At 34.5% G+C, this 20891-nt stretch overlaps 1 protein-coding gene across 6 annotated transcripts in view; it reads left to right on the top strand.

Annotated features, from left to right (window-relative positions):
- The first annotated feature begins 1078 nt into the window (after positions 1–1078).
- Positions 1079–20891, top strand: part of FBXL20 (F-box and leucine rich repeat protein 20) — a 114137-nt gene continuing 94324 nt past the window's right edge. For 4 of the 6 annotated variants that reach the window (XM_074261372.1, XM_074261371.1, XM_074261370.1 and 1 more), the window contains exon 1: positions 1079–1447. In XM_074261372.1, the coding sequence (XP_074117473.1) occupies positions 1256–1447 (192 nt within the window). In that variant the 5' untranslated portion in view covers positions 1079–1255. Of the gene's footprint in view, positions 1448–1964; positions 2371–20891 lie in introns of those variants that run through there. The other 2 variants (XM_074261374.1, XM_074261373.1) reach the window with 1 other exon arrangement.

The raw sequence follows: 20891 nt of genomic DNA, 5'->3' as shown, positions 1-20891 counted from the left end.
TATTTTTAGCAAAGGATTTAAAGGAGTAAGTATTCTTTTTAAAAATTTCTGACATCAAGTTAATGATCATTTGTGTAATACTGTTTATCTGTAGGATAGAACCATTTAACAAACATTTAAAGTCATTTAACTCGGTGGTACTGAGATAAAATAAAAACAAAATGCTTGCTCTTAAGGACCATACTATTAATTGGGGCATGAATATTTAAAACAGATAAGACTAGGGATAGACATTAATTTCATTGATAATGAAGCACAGAGAGATTACTTCACTTGCCCAGGATCACTGAATATATCTAAGGTGGAAATGAACTCTGGTGTTCCTTCTTATGCTTCTCCAGGATTTCCTCTAAACTGTATAACAAAATTTAAAAAGGGAGAAAGGAAAGATTTCCTGAAGTTAATACTTGAGTTTTGAAAGGTGGAGGAAAGGAAGAATTTAAATTCTTCTATTCAACGTCTATTCAAAGTTGGGAAACGATACTGAATTTGGGGACCAGCAAATAGGCAGTATAGGTGGAACATAGCAGGCATGCATGAAGTAAAGTAATATTTGAAGATTCTGTTGACAGTTACGTGAAAGATGGACTGGAGAGGGGATGGGACACTGGTAGTTTATTTTTTTGTTTCTCATGCTCCCTTCGCTATGGAGTTATTGTGAGGTAACTACTTTGTAACTTTTGAAAGTTCTACAGAAATAAATTATTGCACACACTGCTCGTTCACAGTTTGCTAATTTGTGAAATGCCTTCACACTCAAGTGAGGGCAAGGGCCTCACAAATAGGTGCAATGAGAAAAATATTTCAATTAAAGACTTATTTTCAGAGAACTTTAGGACAAAAAGGCAGAGGATTCCTTCGGATATTGTGGTGGTCAAAAAATTCTATCTCCTGGCTCTTCCATGCTTGTTTCTCCCGCTAAATTGTCGTAATGACCAGGGTTCCACCAACCCGCGTCTTGATTGGAGGACAGACAGACTTAGTAGGCCATTGGACGAGGAAAGCGGGACGAATGTGAAGGGGCGGTGCCAATGCGGACCAGCCCCGTTCATCCTCATCGCGCTTCCCCCACCCCCACCCCCACGCGCCCCTTCCCCATCCTTGGCTCAAGACACACTAGCTATGCTGGTGCACCGCATCCCCTGACTCCCCAAGTTCAGGACTCTCTCCTTTCCCCTTCCCTCTCCCCTGGCGCGGAAGGGGCTCTCTAAGCCCCTTGGTGCCATGAGCCCCCTCCTCAGCCAGGCCATGCACGATGACACACACCCCCCGCAGCAGCCTCCGGGGCCTCCCAGTCGCACCCCTTAAAGCAATTCACGGGGGCGGGGGAGGCGGCGGCGGCAGCACGAACACCAACACAGCCCTAAGCGAGAGAGGTACGGAAAGAGAAAGGAAGAAAATGGCTCCAAGCCGGGACCGCCTGCTGCATTTCGGGCTCAAGTCTACCGTGAGTGCTAGAGGGGCGTCAGGGAAAGAGGAGGCTGGGGGCCCGGGAGAAATGGTGTCCGGTACGAGAGGAAAGTATACACACTACTCCAGAGTAATCCTTGAGAGGATGGCTCGTGGCCGATCTCAGAGGGGGGCGGGCGTTGGGGGGCGGGGGTGGGGGGGTGCAGGCTTCCCGAAGCTTGGGAGCCTTCCTCCTCCTCCTCCTCCTCCTCCTCCTCCTCCTCCTCCTCCTCCTCTTAATGTGCACGCGCGTAAGCGCAAGTACTTACGAACACCGCCCCCCAAATAGACACACATACACATCTCTACACTCACACACGTACACTCAGCTTTCCTCTCGTTCTTCGACCCAGAAGGGGGCTTGCCCCGCCCCGAAGAACAAGGGATGGGCGGGGGTGGGGGGCTCACCCCGGGAGGAGGGGGTGGTCTTGCGCCGCCGCCGCCGCCTCGCGCTCGTGCTCGCGCCTCTCCTTCCTCTCCCCCTCCCTCTTGCTCGTCCCCTCCCCCACCCTTACTGGGGCCCCGGCGGCGCTGCCCAATGAACGGCGGCGTTGCTGGCAGGTGGGGAGTGTTTTTGTTTTGGGTTGAAGTTGAGGCTGGGGAGAGAGAAGAGAGAGGAGAGAGAGAGAGAGAGATCGGGAGAAGACTAGAGAAGAGAACCAGAGAGGAGCTGCGGTGGCTCCCGTTGCGGGAGGTGGTGGAGGCCCCGCTGGAGTCGCCGCCACTGTCGCCGTCGCTGCCGCGGCCTCCTCTCCTCGGGCTGGTGCCCGCTTCCCTTGCCCTCCCAGCACCGGGCCGTCCCGGCCCTCCCCACGGGCCCCGACCAGGCTCCCAGTCTGCACGCCGCAGCGCCCGGTCGCGGCCGCGCCCGCCGGCCCCATGAGGAGGGACATGAACGGGGTGACCAAGAGCAGGTTTGAGGTGTGAGCTCGGGGCTGGAGGGAGTAGCAAGAGAAGGAAAGAGGGGTGAAGGATTTCTCTTGCCCACCCCACCCTAGCCAGGCCCCATTGGTCCTTCCGTGCGCCATCCATCTGGCTGCCAGATTTCCTTACCGACCCCGCTGCAGTCCAGCTGCCCCACACCCTTCGCCGCCTCCGGCCGGGCCGTGGACGCCGCCCGGCGCGGCCGTGGCCTCCTCCGCAGACAATGAGCCTTAGAAGGCGCCCTTCCCCCTCCATTTAGCCAGTGCGCCCATATTTCTGTTACGGACCCCGATCTCTCTCGGCGTCCAAACTCCTTACAAGTCTACTTCGGTCCCGAGGTGCCTTCGCTGCCCTCCACCCTTTTTCTTGTTTCTCTCCCATTCCCTTCTTCTGATAGAATGGACTCCAGATGAAGATCCAGGGGTAGATTAGTCCAGGAGGGGAGGAGACTTTTTCGGGTCGGACTGTCCTGCCTTAAACTAGGGAAGCTGGAATGGGAATCAGGAAGAACCCAGAAAACACCTCGGGGTCTGGTTTCTAGTTCGGGTTAGGGTTTTTTGTTTAGTTTTGGTTGCTTGGTTGGGTATTGTTCTCAAACTTCCTCATCTCTGTTGTTTTGGCCGGAAAGCTAAATGTCAATTTTGAGGGATTCTTTTAAGATATATTGGGGGGAAATGAGAGGAGAGATCCCAGAGACTTACTCAGAAAAAACACCCAATCCAGTCATTGGTTGGAAACTGATTCGACACTTCTCTCCCCCCCCCCCCCAGTCTTCTTCCCCAACCCTCTTAGTTTATATCGATCATAGAATAATTTAAAAGATTTAGAGATTTAAAGAGGGAGCATGAAAACAAAGTAGATATCCTGGTTTAAGAGACTAGCAAACAAACTACTGTATGTTTTAATTGCCTCTAGGTGAATTACGGTAGCACAGTAATATAGGAAGGGGACTGGGATGATAAGGCAGAGACTTCCACCAGAAGCAAAGAGTAAACGTTACATGGCCTTTTTTGGCAAAGACTCAGGTTGACCTGGGATCACACACAGCTCAGTGTACATAGCCTAATGTTTTTCTTCATTTCTATTTGAAGGATAACATTGGAAAGAGCTAGTTAGAGAAATAAAAGTTGTAGGAAGTAATATACACCCCTAGGGAGACGATCTCACCAAAGAATCTCAAATGTTTATTGATTTTTTTTTTTTTTTTTTTACTTTATATGGCTTTGCTGGTTTGAATGGGGTATAAATAAAATACATTGTTACAGCGCTACAGAAAGAATAAAAGAAGTTTCTAGTTCTCTTTAGTATGTTTCTTAAATTGATCAGGTTAAAAAAGGTATAAAGATATATTGCAAAGTGCCTATTGAATTTGCACTTACTTTTATAGAAGTTAGAATTTCTAAATAAAAAGGTACATATTTGGTTTCAGATCAAGTACTATGATACAATTCTAGACTAATTAAAATGTTACTCAATGGAAACTTTGAAGCTCACAAATCTTGAAAAAAAGAACAAATGGAAAACATCTCAATGGTGGTTATATTGATTCCCTTTCTTGATTGGGTTTACTTCCATTTTAGGTAGTACTTCTTTGGAGCTATGCTTAAATTTTTTTTTTGGCATTTTATGGGAGATATTAATTCATAAATTGGTTATACTCGTGGTATGCCTACCCCAAAACAAGAATATTGAAAAAGTCAACTTAAAATTTTATAGGCTTGTAGTTTACAAGTAAAAGTTTCTGGAAGAGACTTTGGAGTAGAAAAAAAGATGAAGAATTATTTGAAAAATTACTTGTATACTGTTGCTACTGAAAGTATGGTTTAAAATATTCTGAACTGGGGGACAAATGAAAGCATGTCTTGATATCTAAATCTTATTTAAAATGAGTTTGTCTTAAAATTATTAGTAAATTGTTGAATCCTATATAAAGTAACATTTTTTACTAACTTCATTAAAAATGTTTCTTTAGATGGTAAAGCACAACAATCTAACAATCTTCCATTTGTGTAATCCATGTATAGAAGTTTTATATTTAATAATATAAGGAGTTATGTAACATGGATAGACTCATACCTTAAGAAGTCTATAATGAGAAAATACTTTAGTGTTTTGGACTTTTTTTAAGTTAGTAAAATACTTTGCATAGTTTGCACTGGGAAGTCAGTTCTTTTCATCTCTTGTACCCAAAAGTGAAAATGCTGAAAGATTTTGTAAACTATAGCATTAAGTATGAATTCCAGTTAAATATTATGGTAATGGTTTGAGCGGCCAAAAAGGAAGGATATTATAAAATATATAATTGGCTTCAAAATGTTCAAGAAGTGAGAAAATTCAAGAGTTATTTTTTATGTAACAATCTCAGTGAGATTGATTACATGTAAAGGTAAGGATAGTGTAATTAAAGCTTTTCAAACAGATATAAAATGTAGACACCCTGGCATGATGTCTTCCTGCTTGATACACTATCAGGCAGTTTCATAGGCAACATAGAAATGCATGGGTAAAGCTGCAATATATTACTATTGAAGGACCATTCAGAAGAAATGAAGTAAAGGATGTCAGAGGTGTATGACTGGAAAAGGCTGGTGATACATGGAGATAAATAAATAAATAATGAAAAGCCTCTATTCTTCACTGGCAGCCCTACATTGTCAAAAAAATTAAAAGATTTTTTAATCTTTGGGTGGATTCTTTTTGTTAGAGATTTATGGGAAGACATAGAAAATATGAAGAGAAGGTGTGAATGGATTGTCAATTTGTACAATTAGAAGGAGCTCATGATCACATCCTTTGAAGTAATGAAGTAGTTGCCACATAATTAATACTCAATTAATATGCAATTAAAATGCATAGAAAAACCATCTTTTCTAAAATTTATTATCCATTAACTTATTTCATTTTCACAATAAAGAGAACCAACCCATTTTTGTCCTTCAAATTACAGGTATATTCCTAAATTGTTTAGGTGCAAAATACAAGAACATTTGTATAAATAGATATTTGAGTAAATTATATTACATTGGGGAGTTATGATTATCATGCATTTTACATAGTTACAAAATGACTTTGACCATAACAGTGTTGTATAGAATATGCTTAGTATTTAATATTGTCTTAATGCTCAAAAGAATTCTATTGACATCAGTGGGAAAGAGATACTGCTTTTCCCATTTTATAGTCTTACAGATTTTTAAATTTTATGTCACTCAAGGCACTTGAGTTTTTTTTTATTATGAGGTTTTACCCTTGGAGAAAAGAGTCTCTTATTTGGATATATGAAAAATACTGGCCCCCAAAATTTTTCACGTGGATTATGATTATGAAAGCATTTAGAATTTAACTTGACTGCTTCAGTTTTCTATCCATTATGGTATAGGAAAAAGAGAAAGTTGATTTGACTAACAACTGGGTTTCAGTCTGTCTCCACAATATACTTGGAGAGTATACTATATACCTTGGAGAGAATAGCTTAGTCAGTTTTTTCCCACATGAGATGAAGGGGTAGGACTTGATCATGTATGAGGCTCCTTCCAGTTCTAAGATTGTATGATCCAAAGATTTAAAAAATTTCTGTATGACAATTGGCTCATTTGGAAATTAGACTACCCCCTTCCTCCCCCCTCCCCCCCAGTTGTTAGCCACTTGTTGCATTCTTTTTTAAAAACTTCATTATAGGAATTTAGAAAGCACTAATAAGATTAAAGAATTTTGTTTTTAAGTCTCTAGAGATTTGGAAGTTCAAATGGAGGAGGTACTTTTCTTGTGATTTAATGAGTTAAATTTGTATGAAACCCAAATTAGAGGCTGAGGTTATCTAGCCTCATTGTTGAAGGCATTTTTTTTTTTTTAATATTTTATTGACTATTAAGGAAAATAAGTCAGTTTCATTTTTAAAACCTTTTTCTTTTTTAATATTACAAACTTAATTCATGTATTAAGATTTGTATATGAAACAGAATCTCTATTATATATAGTTTTTTAGTATGCAACTTAACATTTGTTCCAGCATTTATTTGCTTGTCTGTGTCCCTTTATGTCTCTTTCTGAACTTTGCTTTCTTCAGTATATTTTTTAGTGTTTTATTAATATTCCTTTGTTCCAATTTTTAGCTATTCTGCCTCAAAACTTCTTTGCCTCCCCCCAGCCTTTCCTTATAACAAATAAGTGTAGTTCAAGCAAAACAAATCCATACTTTGATAATGTCTGAAAACCATCATCTCTCTGCCAAAAGATAGCTCACTATTCATGATTATTTTTCTTTAGTTTTCATTGATTTTTCCATTAGCCAAAATTCTTAAATCTTTCACAGTTTTCCTTTATAAAGTTGTAGTTATCATATAAATTATTTTGGTTTTCACCTCATATTGTATTAGTTCATAAAAGCCCTCCAAATTTAAAAAGTGCCACTATATTTTTATATATCTGATTCCTTTCCTTTGCCTTTGGTCTCTTTTGGGTCATAAGCCCAACTGTCACATTGCTGGGTCAAGTGGTATGCAGTTTAGTGATTAAAGTGTAATTCCAAATTGCTTTTTAAAGTACAGCTCAACCAACAGTGCTACTGTCTTCTCACAGGACTTTCAGCAATTCATTTTCTATCTTTGCCAGTCTAATAATAGGTGAGGTAGAACCTTAGAATTCTTTTAATTTCAATTTTTCTTCTTATTAGTGAGTTAGACTATTTAGTGATATATGGTTACTTAGCTTCTTTTGAGAATTGTCTGTTCGCATTCTTTGATAAAACATTTGTTTATTGGAGAATCAATATAGCTTGTTTTTTATATTTTTATCAATATATCATATCTTGGACATGAAAACTTTTATCAGAAAAATTTGTTACAAAAGATTTTTCTTCTGTTTTTAATTATATATTATGCTTGAATAAATTTTTTTCAATTTTATGTAACCAAAATTGTTCATTTTATTTTCCTTGTTTGGTCAATAATTTTTTTTCTTTACCCATACTAGTGAATGGTATCTCTTTTTCTACTCTTTTACTTTGTGATATAACTCTTTAATAATACAGATTATATATGTATTTGGAGCTTATTATAGCATAAGATGGGGTATATTGATATAACCTTAAGTTCTGTCTTGGCTGCTTTATAATTTTCTGAGCAATTTTGTTTGAATCTATAGTGGGGTGTTCTTGTGTCTATTGAGCATTATGTTGTGTGGGATTGTTTCTTGCTCTTCTTGTGTGCCTGACCTGTTCCATTGACCGTTTCTATTTCTTAACAGCCACGAAATTATTTTGGTGATTACTGCTTTGCATTATAGTTTGGGATCTACTAGCTCCTTTATTTCCTTTTTTTTTCCCTCATTATTTTGCTTCTGCACTTTTGTTTCTCTATATGAATTTTGCTATTATTTCTTTTAGTTCTGAAAGAAAGGAAGGAAGGAAGGAAACAAGTATGTATTAAGCACCTGTGTGCCACATACTGTACTAAGTGCTTTACTGATACCTCCTTTGATCCTTGCCTGTGAAGTAGGTGCTATTATTAATCCCTATTTGAGGAAATTGAGGCAAACAAGTTAAGTGACTTGCCCAAAGTAACAGTTAAGTAAATGTCTGAGGCCAGATTAGAGTTCAGTTCTTTTGATAATATAGCAACCTGTCATACTTAAATTTTTGTTGTATTGGCATAGTTCAACCATGAACAATTAATATCTATCCAGTTAATTTAAATTTGTCTTTATAGGCATAGCTCATTTTATTGTGCTTCACTTAATTGCACTGCACAGATATAATGCACTCCAAAAAAAAATTATTTGTTTGTTTTTGCAAATTGAAGGTTTGTGGCAACTCTGCATCGAGCAAATCAGTATCATTTTTCCAATAGCATCTGCTCATATCATATCTCTGTGTCTCATTTTAATAATTCAGTATTTCAAAAATTTTCATTATTATTATATCAGTTATGGTATTCTGTGATCAGTGATCTTTGATGTTTTTGGATTCCACAAACTGCACCCATATAAGTTGGTGGACTTGATAAGTGGTGTATGTGCTGACGGCTCAGCTCACTGGCTATTATCCATTTCTTTTCCTCTCCTCTGGCCTCCTAATTCTCTTGAGACACAACAATATGAAACAACCTATTGAAATTAGTTAATAACCCTACGATGCCTTCTCAGTGTTCAAGTGAAAGGAACAGTTAGTCCATGTGTCAAACTTTGTTATTGACTTAAGACATGGCTCAGGCCACCCTAAACTTCAGTAGTCATTAATATTTACTGATCAGTCAGCAGCCATCAACATCTAGGTAAGATCTTCCACTAGAAAAAGATGACTTTCAAGGTTCAGGTGATATTTAGCATTTTTTTTAGCAATAAAATATTTTTAAATTAGTATGTATACATTTTTAAAGACATACTATTGTACATTAAACATAACTTTTAAATTCACTGGAAAACCATAAAATTTATGTGACTTGTGATACTCACTTTATTGTGGTGATCTGGAACTGAATCTGCAGTATCTACAAATGATGAGGAAGCAAAGTATGCTTTGTAATTGTATTCCTATAATTTTTATATGTGGCTTGCTAGATATTTCATATGTTCTCAAATTATTTTGAATGGATTTTATTCTTGCTGAATTTTGTTGATAATGTATAAAAAGTATGATTTTGCAGATTTATTTTATATCCTGCTACTATTGTTAATTACTTCAGTTAATTTTAATCGATTATGCTTCTTTTAAGCAAACTATTATATTTGTAAAAAAAAAATGATAAATTTTTTTTTTTTTTTTTTGCTGATTAGATAATATTTCTAAAGCAGTAAGTTCCTGGCACATAATAGGTGTTTAATAAATGCCTATTTTCTTTCTTTTCCTTCCCTTTCCTTTTCAATATGCTTATTCCCTCAAATTTTTTTATCTGGCTTTATTGCTATAACTAGCCTTTCTATTGAGGTAACAACATTCTTATACCCCTAATTTTATTGGAAATAAATGAGAGATATTGCTGGCTCTTTGTTTTATAAACTGTTAGTTACTATTGTTTATAATAAGGATAGATCCATTTATTTTTGTGCTTTTTAGTGTTCGTAATTTAAAGAAATATTAGCACTAGTATATCATGAAGATCAATTGAAAAAGACTTGGCTGTCTTGATCAATACATGAACCATGACAATTTGAAAGGACTCATGATGAAAAATTCTGTCCATTTTAAGAGATAGAACTCTCGAGTGCAAATTGAAGTGTAGTTTTCTCACTATTTTTCTTGATTTTTTTTTTTGAAATGGCAAATAAAGAAATAAATTTTGCATGACTTGACATGTATAATTGATATTTTGCTTGACTTCTCAGTGACTGGAGGTGGCAGTAGAATGGGAGAGAATTTGGAATTCAAAATAGAAAAAAAATTGTGGAAAATAATTATTGAAAAAGCAAACAACAACCACCTCAAAACAAAACCATAAAAGAAGATTGTATTTTCTCAAAAGCTTTTTCTATACTTGTTTGTTTACTTGTTTTCAGTTGACTCTCGGTGACCCCAATTGGGGGTTTTCTTGGCAAAGATACTGAAGTGGTTTGCCATTTCCTTTTCCATCTCATTTTACAAATGAGAAAACTGAGGCAAGCATGGTTAAATGCCCAGGGTCAACAGCTAGTAAGTGTCTGAGTCTGCATTTGAACTCAGAAAGATGAGTCTTCCTAATTCCAGGTTTCTTAGTAATCCCTACATCTATTCATAGAATCATGTAACTCATTGTTTTTGTTATTAATATATGCTTAAAATTTTACTAATATTATCGAACCTTACATTCCCATTGTAAATCTATGTTAAGCATAGAATTTAACCTTTTAAATACATGTTTGTAGCCTTTTTGCTAATAATTTGATATTTTTAGTACTCATATTCATTAGGAATTTTATTCCATAGTTTTCTTTTTCTGCTTTATGTTTCTCTGTATCAACACATTATTTGTCTCATGGAGGAAGTTTTGTAAACAATTTATATAAAATTGGAAATAGTTCCTAGAATGTTTGTTGGAATTCTCTTGTAAATTCATTTGGTCTCAAGAGTTAATTTATGGTTTCTTTAATTTCTTTTTCTGATATTTTGGTCATTTAAATATATTCCATATTTTTGTCCCTTTTTCTTCTGTCTTTTATTAATCTAGATATTTTATATATTTGTCTATTTCCTTTATTGGTATTTTTGGCATGTAATTGGAAAAGGGTTTCTAACTGTCCTTTTATTTCTTTGTAATTTATTGTGAATTTTCTCTTTCTAAAAAATTTTATATTGACAATGTGATTTTGCTATTTTTAAAACTAAACTAATTAGATAATGTTAAAGGGATAAGCCTAACTCCTACTTTTATTTATCAATTCAATGAATTTTTGCCTTCAATTTTGAATACTTTTGGTGTTTAGAATTTCTATTTTTTGTTTGATTTAAATATTAAAAATTATTGCTTTTCTAGTTTTTTTTTAATTGCATGCCAATTCAGTAATATGTTCTTTTGTAGATAAAAATGATGAGGGATACCTAAATAAAATTAGGATTAGTTGAGGTCTGTTGGCGGGTTTGGGGTACAGGGAGTCAAATGGAGCTCCTCTGCAACCCCTTTTGATTTGATGCAAGGATACAAAGTTAAATGAGGTCTAGTGGCAGTGCGAGAGTCCCCTGTAAAGGAATTTACAGGCCCGAAAACCTAGATTGATTAAAAAAAAGGTTTATTGTAGGGTTTAGAAGTAAGGTTGAAGTCTGGTTGTTAGTAAAAGGAGTTAGATAGAGAAAGACATACACCGTAATTGGCAGACAGAGAGTCTGTGATGTAAAGCATGTTGCTTACATGTTTCAACCCTCTGCAAAGAAATGATTCCAGCGTGGCTCTTTTATTTGCTTGAAGGAGCCTATGGGTGGAATCCCAGGTTGATTCCTCAAGGGCTAAAACCCACAGGTGGGGTTGGGAAACCTGAGCAGATCATTAGAATGGAGGCAGGGTACAGCCCAAGTTAGCTCAGATACTGATCTCTCCCCTTGGAATACAAAAGGTGGTTTTGACCAGGTCTTGTAAATCAAAGGTCAGTCCCAAAGGAGGTTGGAGATCAGAACAAAATCTTAAAGGGGGCTACCCCGCCTGCATCAAAAATATTTAAAGATATTTCCCTTAGGACTGTTGTCATTGCATACTGGAACTTTCAGCATGTTGTCTCATTATTGCCATTTTAAATGATGAACTTTATATTTTTTTATGATTTGTTTGTGATTGTTTTGAGCCACAAATTCTTGAGAAATTAAATTACTTAGCCTCATTTAAAATTGAATTCTATGTAGGCACAAATTGATTGTAATTTTCATTGTATTGCTAGTAAAGTAATTGAAGTTAATAATCCTGTTAGTAAAGGATTTATTTCATATTTTAGCTTTTTTGCATTTTTAATGAGTTTTTTTTTTAATGCCCTGGTACATAATCTTTACGTTGGCCTTTATATTTTTGTGAAGATGCCATGCAAAGTTGAGAAATATGTAATTCCTTTCTATGTCCATTCATCATTTCTAGAGATGTATCATTCCTAGCTTCTCAGTATAGGTCCTTAATTTTTTCCTTGTTTATCTTTTTGTTAAGCTTATCATATTCTGAAATTGACACTGAAGCTCCCTATCTTAGTTTTACAATTTCTGTAGTTGGATTAATTTTTCCTTTTAGGTATTTTGAGGTCATCATATTCAATGTATACATGTTAAATATTAATATTTTATTATCTATAATGCATTTAAACTTGGCATAGACTTGCTGCTTATCTCTTCTTAACATGTTTGTTTTTACTGTTGCCTTGTCTAAACTTTATGATTGCCACCCCTGCTTTTTTAAAATTTGAGGCATAATCAAATTTGTTTCAGACCCTCATTTTAACATTGAACATGTTGCAAAAAATGTTTCTTTTAAACAGATTTTTTTGGGTTCTACTTTTTAATCTGTTCTGTAACCTCTTTCATTTATGAATGGGTTTATCCTACTATTCATATTCATAGTTATTATTGTTAATTTTATGTTTTTCTTCACACCGTATTCTTTTCTTTTTCCTCCTTCATTCTCCGTCAATTCAACAATAAAGGAGAATACTCTGGGGGAAAAAAGGAGAGGAATTCGAATACTTACTAATCTCTTATTGAAGTGGTCAAATCCTAAGCCTTTCTTCCATATTTGATTTCTCTCTCTTTTTAATCTCTTCCCCTTTATAATTTACCCACTGAAGTTGAAGTTTTGATTTTTTTTGTGACTATTCACTTTCAGAATCTGTCCTTCCTCTTATATCTTTTATTTCCTTATATCTCTATTTTGCCTTTTATTTACCTGTCTGTTTCCATGTTGATGTCAATGTATTTCTACATCAGATTATTGTCTTTATTTTTAGTCTTCTATCAATCTGTCTAGTATTAAGGATGAAGTTCATGAACTCCAGTGATTTCTTAACACTTCTGGGATCAAATATAAACTGTTCTGTTTCATATTCAAAATTCTTTATAACCCAGCTCCCTAGTACTATAATGTTCTATTTGATCCAGTGAAGGTGGACTTTTGGCTGTTGCACCAATAAACTCCATATTTTGTCTCTAGTCACACTGTTGTCTGGCTGTCTTCTGTGCCTAAAATGTTATCCCTTTTCAACTTAGTCTACTGACTTCTGTAACTTCATTTAAGTACCAGCTAAAGTCACATTTTATGTAGGAAGCCTTTTCCAGCTGCTCTTAATTCTAGTACCTTCCCTCTGTTAATTAATTCCTATTTTGTGATTGTATATATTTGTGTGAATATTGTCTTCTCCATTGTCTTTTATTTTCAGGCAGAATGTCTTGCCACCTAGTAGACATTTATAAATATTTATTGATTGATATACTAGGAACCCTTTCTAGGATCATACTCACTTTGGCAGGGTGAGTTTGCCTTTTGTAATATTAAATTTAAATTATTTAAATTTTTCGTTTCTTTTTTATATCCATTTTAGCATTGTTTTATATGATCTTAACGTTTGTTGGTTCTACAGTGTATTTTGTTGTAGGGTTTTCCCCCATTATCTTTGAAAACTCTGGATTTGGGCTATAGTAAAATCTGGATATTTACAATTTAGATTTCCTTTCAGGAGACAATTATTGGATCTTTTCAATTTACTAGTCTGGATGATACACTGGATAGAGATCCTGCTTTGAAGTTAAAAGACTTATCTTCCAGAGTTCAAATCTGGCTTTAGTTATAGAGTGTATAGCATTGTGACCCTGAGTAAGTCACTTAACCCTGTTTGCCTCAGTAAACTGGAGAAGGAAATAGCAAACTAACTACCTTGGCTGAGAAAACTGCAAATGAGGTCATGAAGAGGCAGACACAATTGAAAAGACTTAACATCCACTTTTGATTCCAATAGATCTGAGCAGATTCCATTTAGGATTTCTTGAAAAATGATGTTTGGATTTTCTGTGCTTTTCAGTGAGCCTACTTTTTTTTTTCTGGGTTGTTTAGTTTGTCTTTTTGTTTGTTTCAAAACAATTGGGATTAAGTGATTTGTCCAGGCTCACACAGTTAGTAGTAAGTGCCTGAGGCTGAATTTGAACTCAGGCCTTCTTAAATCCAGGGCTGGTGCTCTATCCACTGTACCATCTAATTGTCCTCTGTGAATCTAATTTTTAAATTCTTTACTAATTTTTCGGCAGGTTTTTTTTTTTTTTTTTTTTAATGCGAGATTTCTGGCATTTTCAATTTTTTTAGTCTTGGTTTTTCTAATTTGTTGCTTCATGGAATCCTTATATTCTGATTTTTTTTTTTTCAATCAATTCAATAGGAATCCCCTATTAATATAAAATTTATAGCCTTCTAGATTTCTTATAGCAATTCTAATTTCATTTTTTAGTTTTTCTACATTACTTATGGCTGAGCAATTTTTTTTTCTATAAGGCTTTCTTGTATTTGTTATGAACATAATCTTTTGGTTTGCAATTGAACTGCTTCTCTTCCATATGTAGAATAGGTCCTGTCTCTTCCTGTCCCTTCTGTGGGCTGAATGCTGTTGTTATTCTGAATGGGTTGAATGGCACTAGTGTCTTTACCTCTCCCTTAGTCCCCAGCTTTGTTCTTCTCCTGGGGATCCAGTTTAAGTGCTGTCTTTGGTTAGTGGCTGGCCCATAATAAGATCTTAATAAATGTTTATTCATTGATCTGTGTCTTTTTCCTTATATTGTTCGTAAATTTTTCAAGGTTGTATATTCCTTCTCTAGGTGCTATAAATAAAAGTCAACTTAGTCTCTGTTTCCTGCTGTGGCTCCCTTTATTCTCTTAGTAGTAATCGGGGCATATTTCTTTTTGTATTGAACTTATGGTCTCTGACTCTTGTCCCCCATTTCAGTTCTGATGAACCAGGGGCCAGGATCTGGTTTCAGTCCATGTTTACTTGATCTCATGCTGGCTTCTCAGTTGCATCCTCTCTCCCAGATTCCACAGGCTTCTGGCTATCTTATTTAGTTCTGGACTGCCTTTAGGAGCTTAGTTTCTCTTTGCTATTCTTTGTCAATTCTTTATCCGGTACCTTTTTCAGCTATTTAGGATTGGAAAAGTGGGAGAAACTGGGCTTCTATAGCCTTTTATGTGTCACCATCATTACTTGAGATCAATGGTGAACTTCATTTTTTATTTCTTAAAATAAATTTTTATCGATTTTTTTTAACGTATCCTTCCATGTCTTGTTATATCACTTCTCTTCCCAGAAACCCATTCTCCCTAGCAAAGAATATTCTTTTTAAAAAAGGAAAAAAATTCTACATAACTGATATTAGAATGAATCTAGCATTTCATACACAAGGACTCCTATTTGTAAGAGGAATGAGTGGGTGGTGTTGTCCTATTGCTTTTAATTTAAAGCCATGTTGAGTCATCATAGTTTGGTAGTATTTAGTTTTAGTTGTTTTGTGGTGGGTGTTTCCATTTACATTGTTATCCCTGGACATTGTTTTTTGGCTGTTTACTTAACTGTATTAGTTCACTTAAGTCTTTCCAAGTTTCTATGTATTTATCATGCTTGTAGTTTTTCACAATACAGTAAAATTCTTCTATACTTGTATACCATGTTTTATTTTTCATTCCCAAATTGATGAACCTCGAATTTGTTTCCATTTCTTTGCATTTTCAAAATGGTGTATGTGATCCTTTTCTTTTTATTAATGACCTCTTTCGAGGTGTATTCGCTTCAGTGGAATGAACAACAAACTGTGATATATGAATGAAATGGAACATCACTGTGCTCTAACAAATGATGAATATGGACAAGCAAGAAAAGGAGCATATGAACTTATGGGAAGTGAATATGTAGAACCAATGGAGAAATAAAATAATTCATGTAAAAAACTGAATATTGCAAAGTTAGAAAAAGTTCCTTCCTATTTTCCTTTTTTTTTTTTTTTTGGTGAGGCAGTTGAGGTTAAGTGGCTTGCCCAGGGTCACACAGCTAGGAAGTGATAAGTATCTAAATCCAGAGTTTAACTCAGGTCCTCCTCACTTCAGGGCTGGTGTTGTAACTACTGCACTACCTAGCTGCCACCCCTGTTGCTTCTTATTTTCGCTATTTCCCTTCACTATTTATATATATATAAACCAAATAAATTTGTTTACATTTGTAAACTTGTTGCTGTGTATAATGTTTTTTTGAAAACTATTTCTTTATATTCTTTGATCGCTTATCTATTGGAGAATGGCTTTTACACTAAAGGTTTTATCTGTTTTCCATATAGTTGCATATCAGATCCTGATAAGAGATGGGATACATAGATTTTTTCTTTTACTCAGTTCACTTTATCTTTTTTTATTCTAATTACATTAATTTTATTTATGAAAAAGTTTTCCAGTTGAAATTATCTATTTTATATTTTGTAATTGCCTCTTTTATTTGAAGAGTTCACACCAAGGCCATAATAGGCAAAGACACATAATCTTTCTCTTTTAATTTGTTTGGTATGATACTTAATATTTAATGGATTAATTTATCCATTTTTATTTGTTTTGAGATTTGGTATAAGTCTTAATCTAATTTCTACTTGGAGAATTATAGGTTCTCCAAGAGTTTTTGTCCTAGATAATTTGTAATGGTGGGGGTTTATTATATACTACATATTCTGATGTTATTTCAGATTTTCCCCTTGTCTGATTTGTTTTGCTAGTTTTTGTTTTTTTAATCAGAACTAAGTAATTTTGATAATATCTTTCCTTCCTATTTTCATATTTCCCTTCACTGTTTACAGATAGATAGATAGATATCTCCAAATAAATTTGTTCTCATCTGTATAATATCTATTTGATAGTTTATTAAATTTGTGAATTATTAATTGCAATTGATAACATCTATAATTATGGTAGCATTATCATTTTTATTATATTAGCATGATCCAACCCCTTAGCATTGAAGATTCCTCATGTTTTTCATTTATTTCTTGAAGAAAATATTTTTTAATTGAATTTACATCGATATTCAATGTCCTTTGGATTACTTAGATGTTTTATGTATTCTGCAGTTATTTTGAATTATATAAATAATAGCAGAGAAAGACAGGCAAAGAGAACTTTCTACAAGCTCACCGATATCCTAAGGAACCAGTAAATTAACCAGTAGCTTCAGTATAAAGTTGCATGGGAAAAGGACATCTTTGCTTTACTTTTTTTTTAATTGGAAAAGCATCTAATATTTACCTATTGCATAAGTTTGCTTGGTTCTTATCTTTTCATGTTATTTTTTAAAAATTCTCTATGTATTTATATGTTGAATCATTCTTGCATCCCTGGTATAAATTTTACCTGATTGTAATGATTTTTTTTTTTTTTTTTAAAGATAAGTCAATGTAATTCTGACTAATTTGTTAAATATTTTTGAGTCAGTATTCAGCAATCATATTGGTTTCTAGTTGTTTTCTTTGATTTGTCTTTTACTGGTTTGGATATTAGGACTACATCTTATAGTTTATGTAGAGTATTATCTCTATTTTTGAGATGTCTGAATGTGTGAAGTAAAGGTGTTGTTGTACACTTGTTTTTGTTTAATGAATTATTAAATTCTACCTGTATTTTTTGTATTATAATCACTTTTCAGTTGGTCAGTATTTATTAAGGACCTGCTGTGAGTCAGACAAAAATTATGAGAATAGAAATGAAGTCCTTGTCTTCAAGGAGTTCACTATCTCTTAGGGAAAGACCATACACTAAAAGAAGCCTAAAATCAGGTAAAGACAGGAATCCCAGAGGTAGAGGAATGAGTGGAGCCCAAGGAGAAATGAGGGAATAACTCTGAAATAGCTTCCAGAGGTTTTGAAAGGGACCTAGGGTGTTGAAAAGGTGATCCTCCAAGGCTGATGGGATCTTGCAAGGTGATAAGGTTTTTCTAATAATGAACTTTCTAAGATGGTGTTCATGTTGTATTCTTTAAAAGTTTGATAGAATTCAACTATAAATCCATTTGGACCAGAGGACTTCTTTCCCCCATTGGTATTTTCTTTAAACTAAGTTCTTCCCTTTCTGAGATTGAATTATTTACAATTTGCATTTGAATTTTTTTTGTTAGTTTGACCATTTTCTGTTTCTGAAAGAAATGCCTTTTTATTCATTTTGTGATCAACTTCATTTTTAAAAGAAAGGAAGAAAACAAGCATTTACTAAGTTCCTCTTCTGTGCAAGTTACTTTGCTAAATACTTTAAGATAATACCTCATTTGATCCTTGAAACATCACTGGGAGGTAGATGCTATTATTATCCCCATTTTATAGAAAAGGAAACTGAGGATACAGGTTAAGTGACTTCCTCAGGATCTTACAGCTAGCTACCTGGTCCTCCTGATTCTATGTCCAATACTCTTAAGGATTAAACTTAGCCTGTTGTCTCTTAATGTTGATAATGGTGTGTTTTTTTGTTTTTGTTTTTAACAAAAAAATTAATGTTTTAACAATAAAATTGATGCTTTTTGTTTTGACAGTAACTCCTGAATAAACTCTCCTCCATCTTCTTCTCTGTCAATTGAATCCACTTCTATAACAAAAATAGACATAGCTTAATCTACCCTTGTTATTCATTTGTCCATCAAGAATGAAGTACCAAAATGATAACTTATAATTAATCTATTTAAAGCTACTTTTCACTTTAGCCTTTTAAATTTACTTTATTGTAGCCATTTTGTATATTCTCCTTAATTGACAATGTATCAATTCATACAGATTTCCCAAGTTTTTCTGAATTCTTTATATCTGTGATTTCTTATTATACTTTAAATATTTATGTGTGTGTATATGTGTATAATATGACAGTTTGATCCCCATTTAATTGATATCTGCTTTGTTTTTAATTTTTTGTCTTTGATTTTCTGAATTAATACTCATAATCATTGCCCCCTGGCTTTTTATGATTTCAAGATATATGAGATAATTACTATATCTTCTTACATTTAAAATATCTTTGAAGTAGAACATAATGTCTTAAAGTTAAGATTTTGATATATTTGTGAAAAAGTCATTATCAACAGTTTGGCATTTGAATTTCACACTATAATTTTAAATCTTCATAAAGGTTGAAAGTATTTTATACTTAGTATGAAGTATACTAATTATCCCATTAAATATCTCTAGTATCGTATACTTTTCACATTGTTTTCTCATAAATATTTAAGAAGGATCTTCTTGATATTCTGTATTAATATGTTGACAATTTTTTAAAAGTCATATTCTGATTTATGGCAAAATCTTACCTTTGTTATACATACTTTTAATTTTTTTTAGTTGTCTAACTGAAAGAGTTTGCTGAAATTTAATTACAAGTTCTTCCTGTTTCTTCTTTAGAGGTGTTTCTGTTTGTGTCCTGTTTTTTGGGCTAAGTTATGAGGGACCAATGACTGTTTTTCCAAGTCTATAAAAGACTACTTCTCAATGTTTGACTACTGTTAGACATATTAGAAGTTACAATTTTTAGGAAATATATATTGTTTTTGGCTTTGGAAGACAATTATTAGGTATTCAAGACCAAAATATTCTGCGACAATATGAAAATAATAGTGTAAAAAAAAAAAAAAGACTTTTTAAAAAATATTCCTGGCTGATCATGTTTATCTGCTTATATGTGATTTGTTGTATTAAGACTCTTTGTGATACTATTTGGAGTTATTTTCTTGGCAAAGATACTAGAAGTGGTTTGGCTGTTCCTGATCATTTTACAAATGAGAAAACTGAGGTGAACAGAGGTAAGTGACTTGTCCAGGGTCACACTAGCTAGTAAGTGTCTGAGGTCAGATTTGAATTTAGTAAGTTAAGTCTTCCTGACCCCAGACCTAATACTCTTGAGATAGGATGTAGTCAGACTTTTTGCCTACTTGGTCACAAGAATGATGGGATTATCCACCAAAATGATGGAATGTATGGTGATATCCCAAAAATTTGTTAGTATTATAGACTAGTATCACAAATGATCCCAAAAGAATTTGTAGGCATAGAACTCCAAATCAAGTGGAAAGATTTTATTGTGTTGCTAAGAGCAGCTAAATTCCAAAAGGAGTTAGCAAGGAAAAGGTTTTATTAATTAACAAGGGAAAAGACAAGTTCCCTAGTGGAATTCACAATTACTAAATTGCTATGAGGTAAGAGAATTTCAGTGGCAGACTAGATACATAGAGAAATTAGCAGAATATCTCCAAAAAGTGGCTAGTGGAAGAAAGGTATGCTGATTCTAGAAGGGATTGAGAACTCTAAAAGGATTTAGCAATTGTTTGAGTGGTTCTTTTATAGGAGGGTTATACATAACTTTGGGAATTTGGTAGCTTTCTGAATGGATTCTATAAGATGGTGTTTAGACTAGAGATCTTTTTTGTAATCAAAAGTCTACTGGAGCAAAAGGCCTGAACAGAATTTTAAAAGGTTTACTTATAATCCTATCAGTACTTCTTCCTGCTTGCCTGGGTGTATAACTAAGCTTCCAGATTGTATAATGAGATTCTGGATTTTTCTGCCAGCATACCTTGGTACCCAGGATGTTTTCTGCACTTTATCCATTGTGCCACCTAGCTGCCTCAATTATATATACTTTATTTGTCTCTAGCTTCCAATCTTAAGGAATTCCTTTACAGACTTTTCCTCCCTTATCAATAAAGGAATGGGGGAAAAGAGATATTAGTTTTGGGTTTTTTTTTTTCTCAATAAAATCTTAGAAGGACTAGCTCATATCATTTGCAAAAAGTTTTATACTTTAAATAGAAATTAACAAAGGAGAAAAACCACAGCAAAGAAAAGGCAAAGAAACAAAAAAAAAAAAGGTAAAAATATTGTGCTTAGATCCACATTCAACTAGTGAATGGCTTTTGTCATTTTCTCCAACTATATATAAAAAGGAATTTTTTTCTACTACTACTAGAACCTTAAGAAAGTTGTACCAATTTTGTTTAGAGGAGTGGTTAAGTAGAAGGTTTATACTCAACATTAACAGAAATTTGAAAGAAATTATCATTTGGGGAAAGGAGGATAATATAAGCAGTTCTCTATTGTAAGT

This window comes from Sminthopsis crassicaudata, chromosome 4, assembly GCF_048593235.1.
Source record: "Sminthopsis crassicaudata isolate SCR6 chromosome 4, ASM4859323v1, whole genome shotgun sequence".
In the NCBI taxonomy this organism is placed as follows: domain Eukaryota; kingdom Metazoa; phylum Chordata; class Mammalia; order Dasyuromorphia; family Dasyuridae; genus Sminthopsis; species Sminthopsis crassicaudata.
The sequence above is the reverse complement of the archived record's forward strand: the minus strand, read 5'-3'. Positions and strand labels throughout refer to the sequence as shown.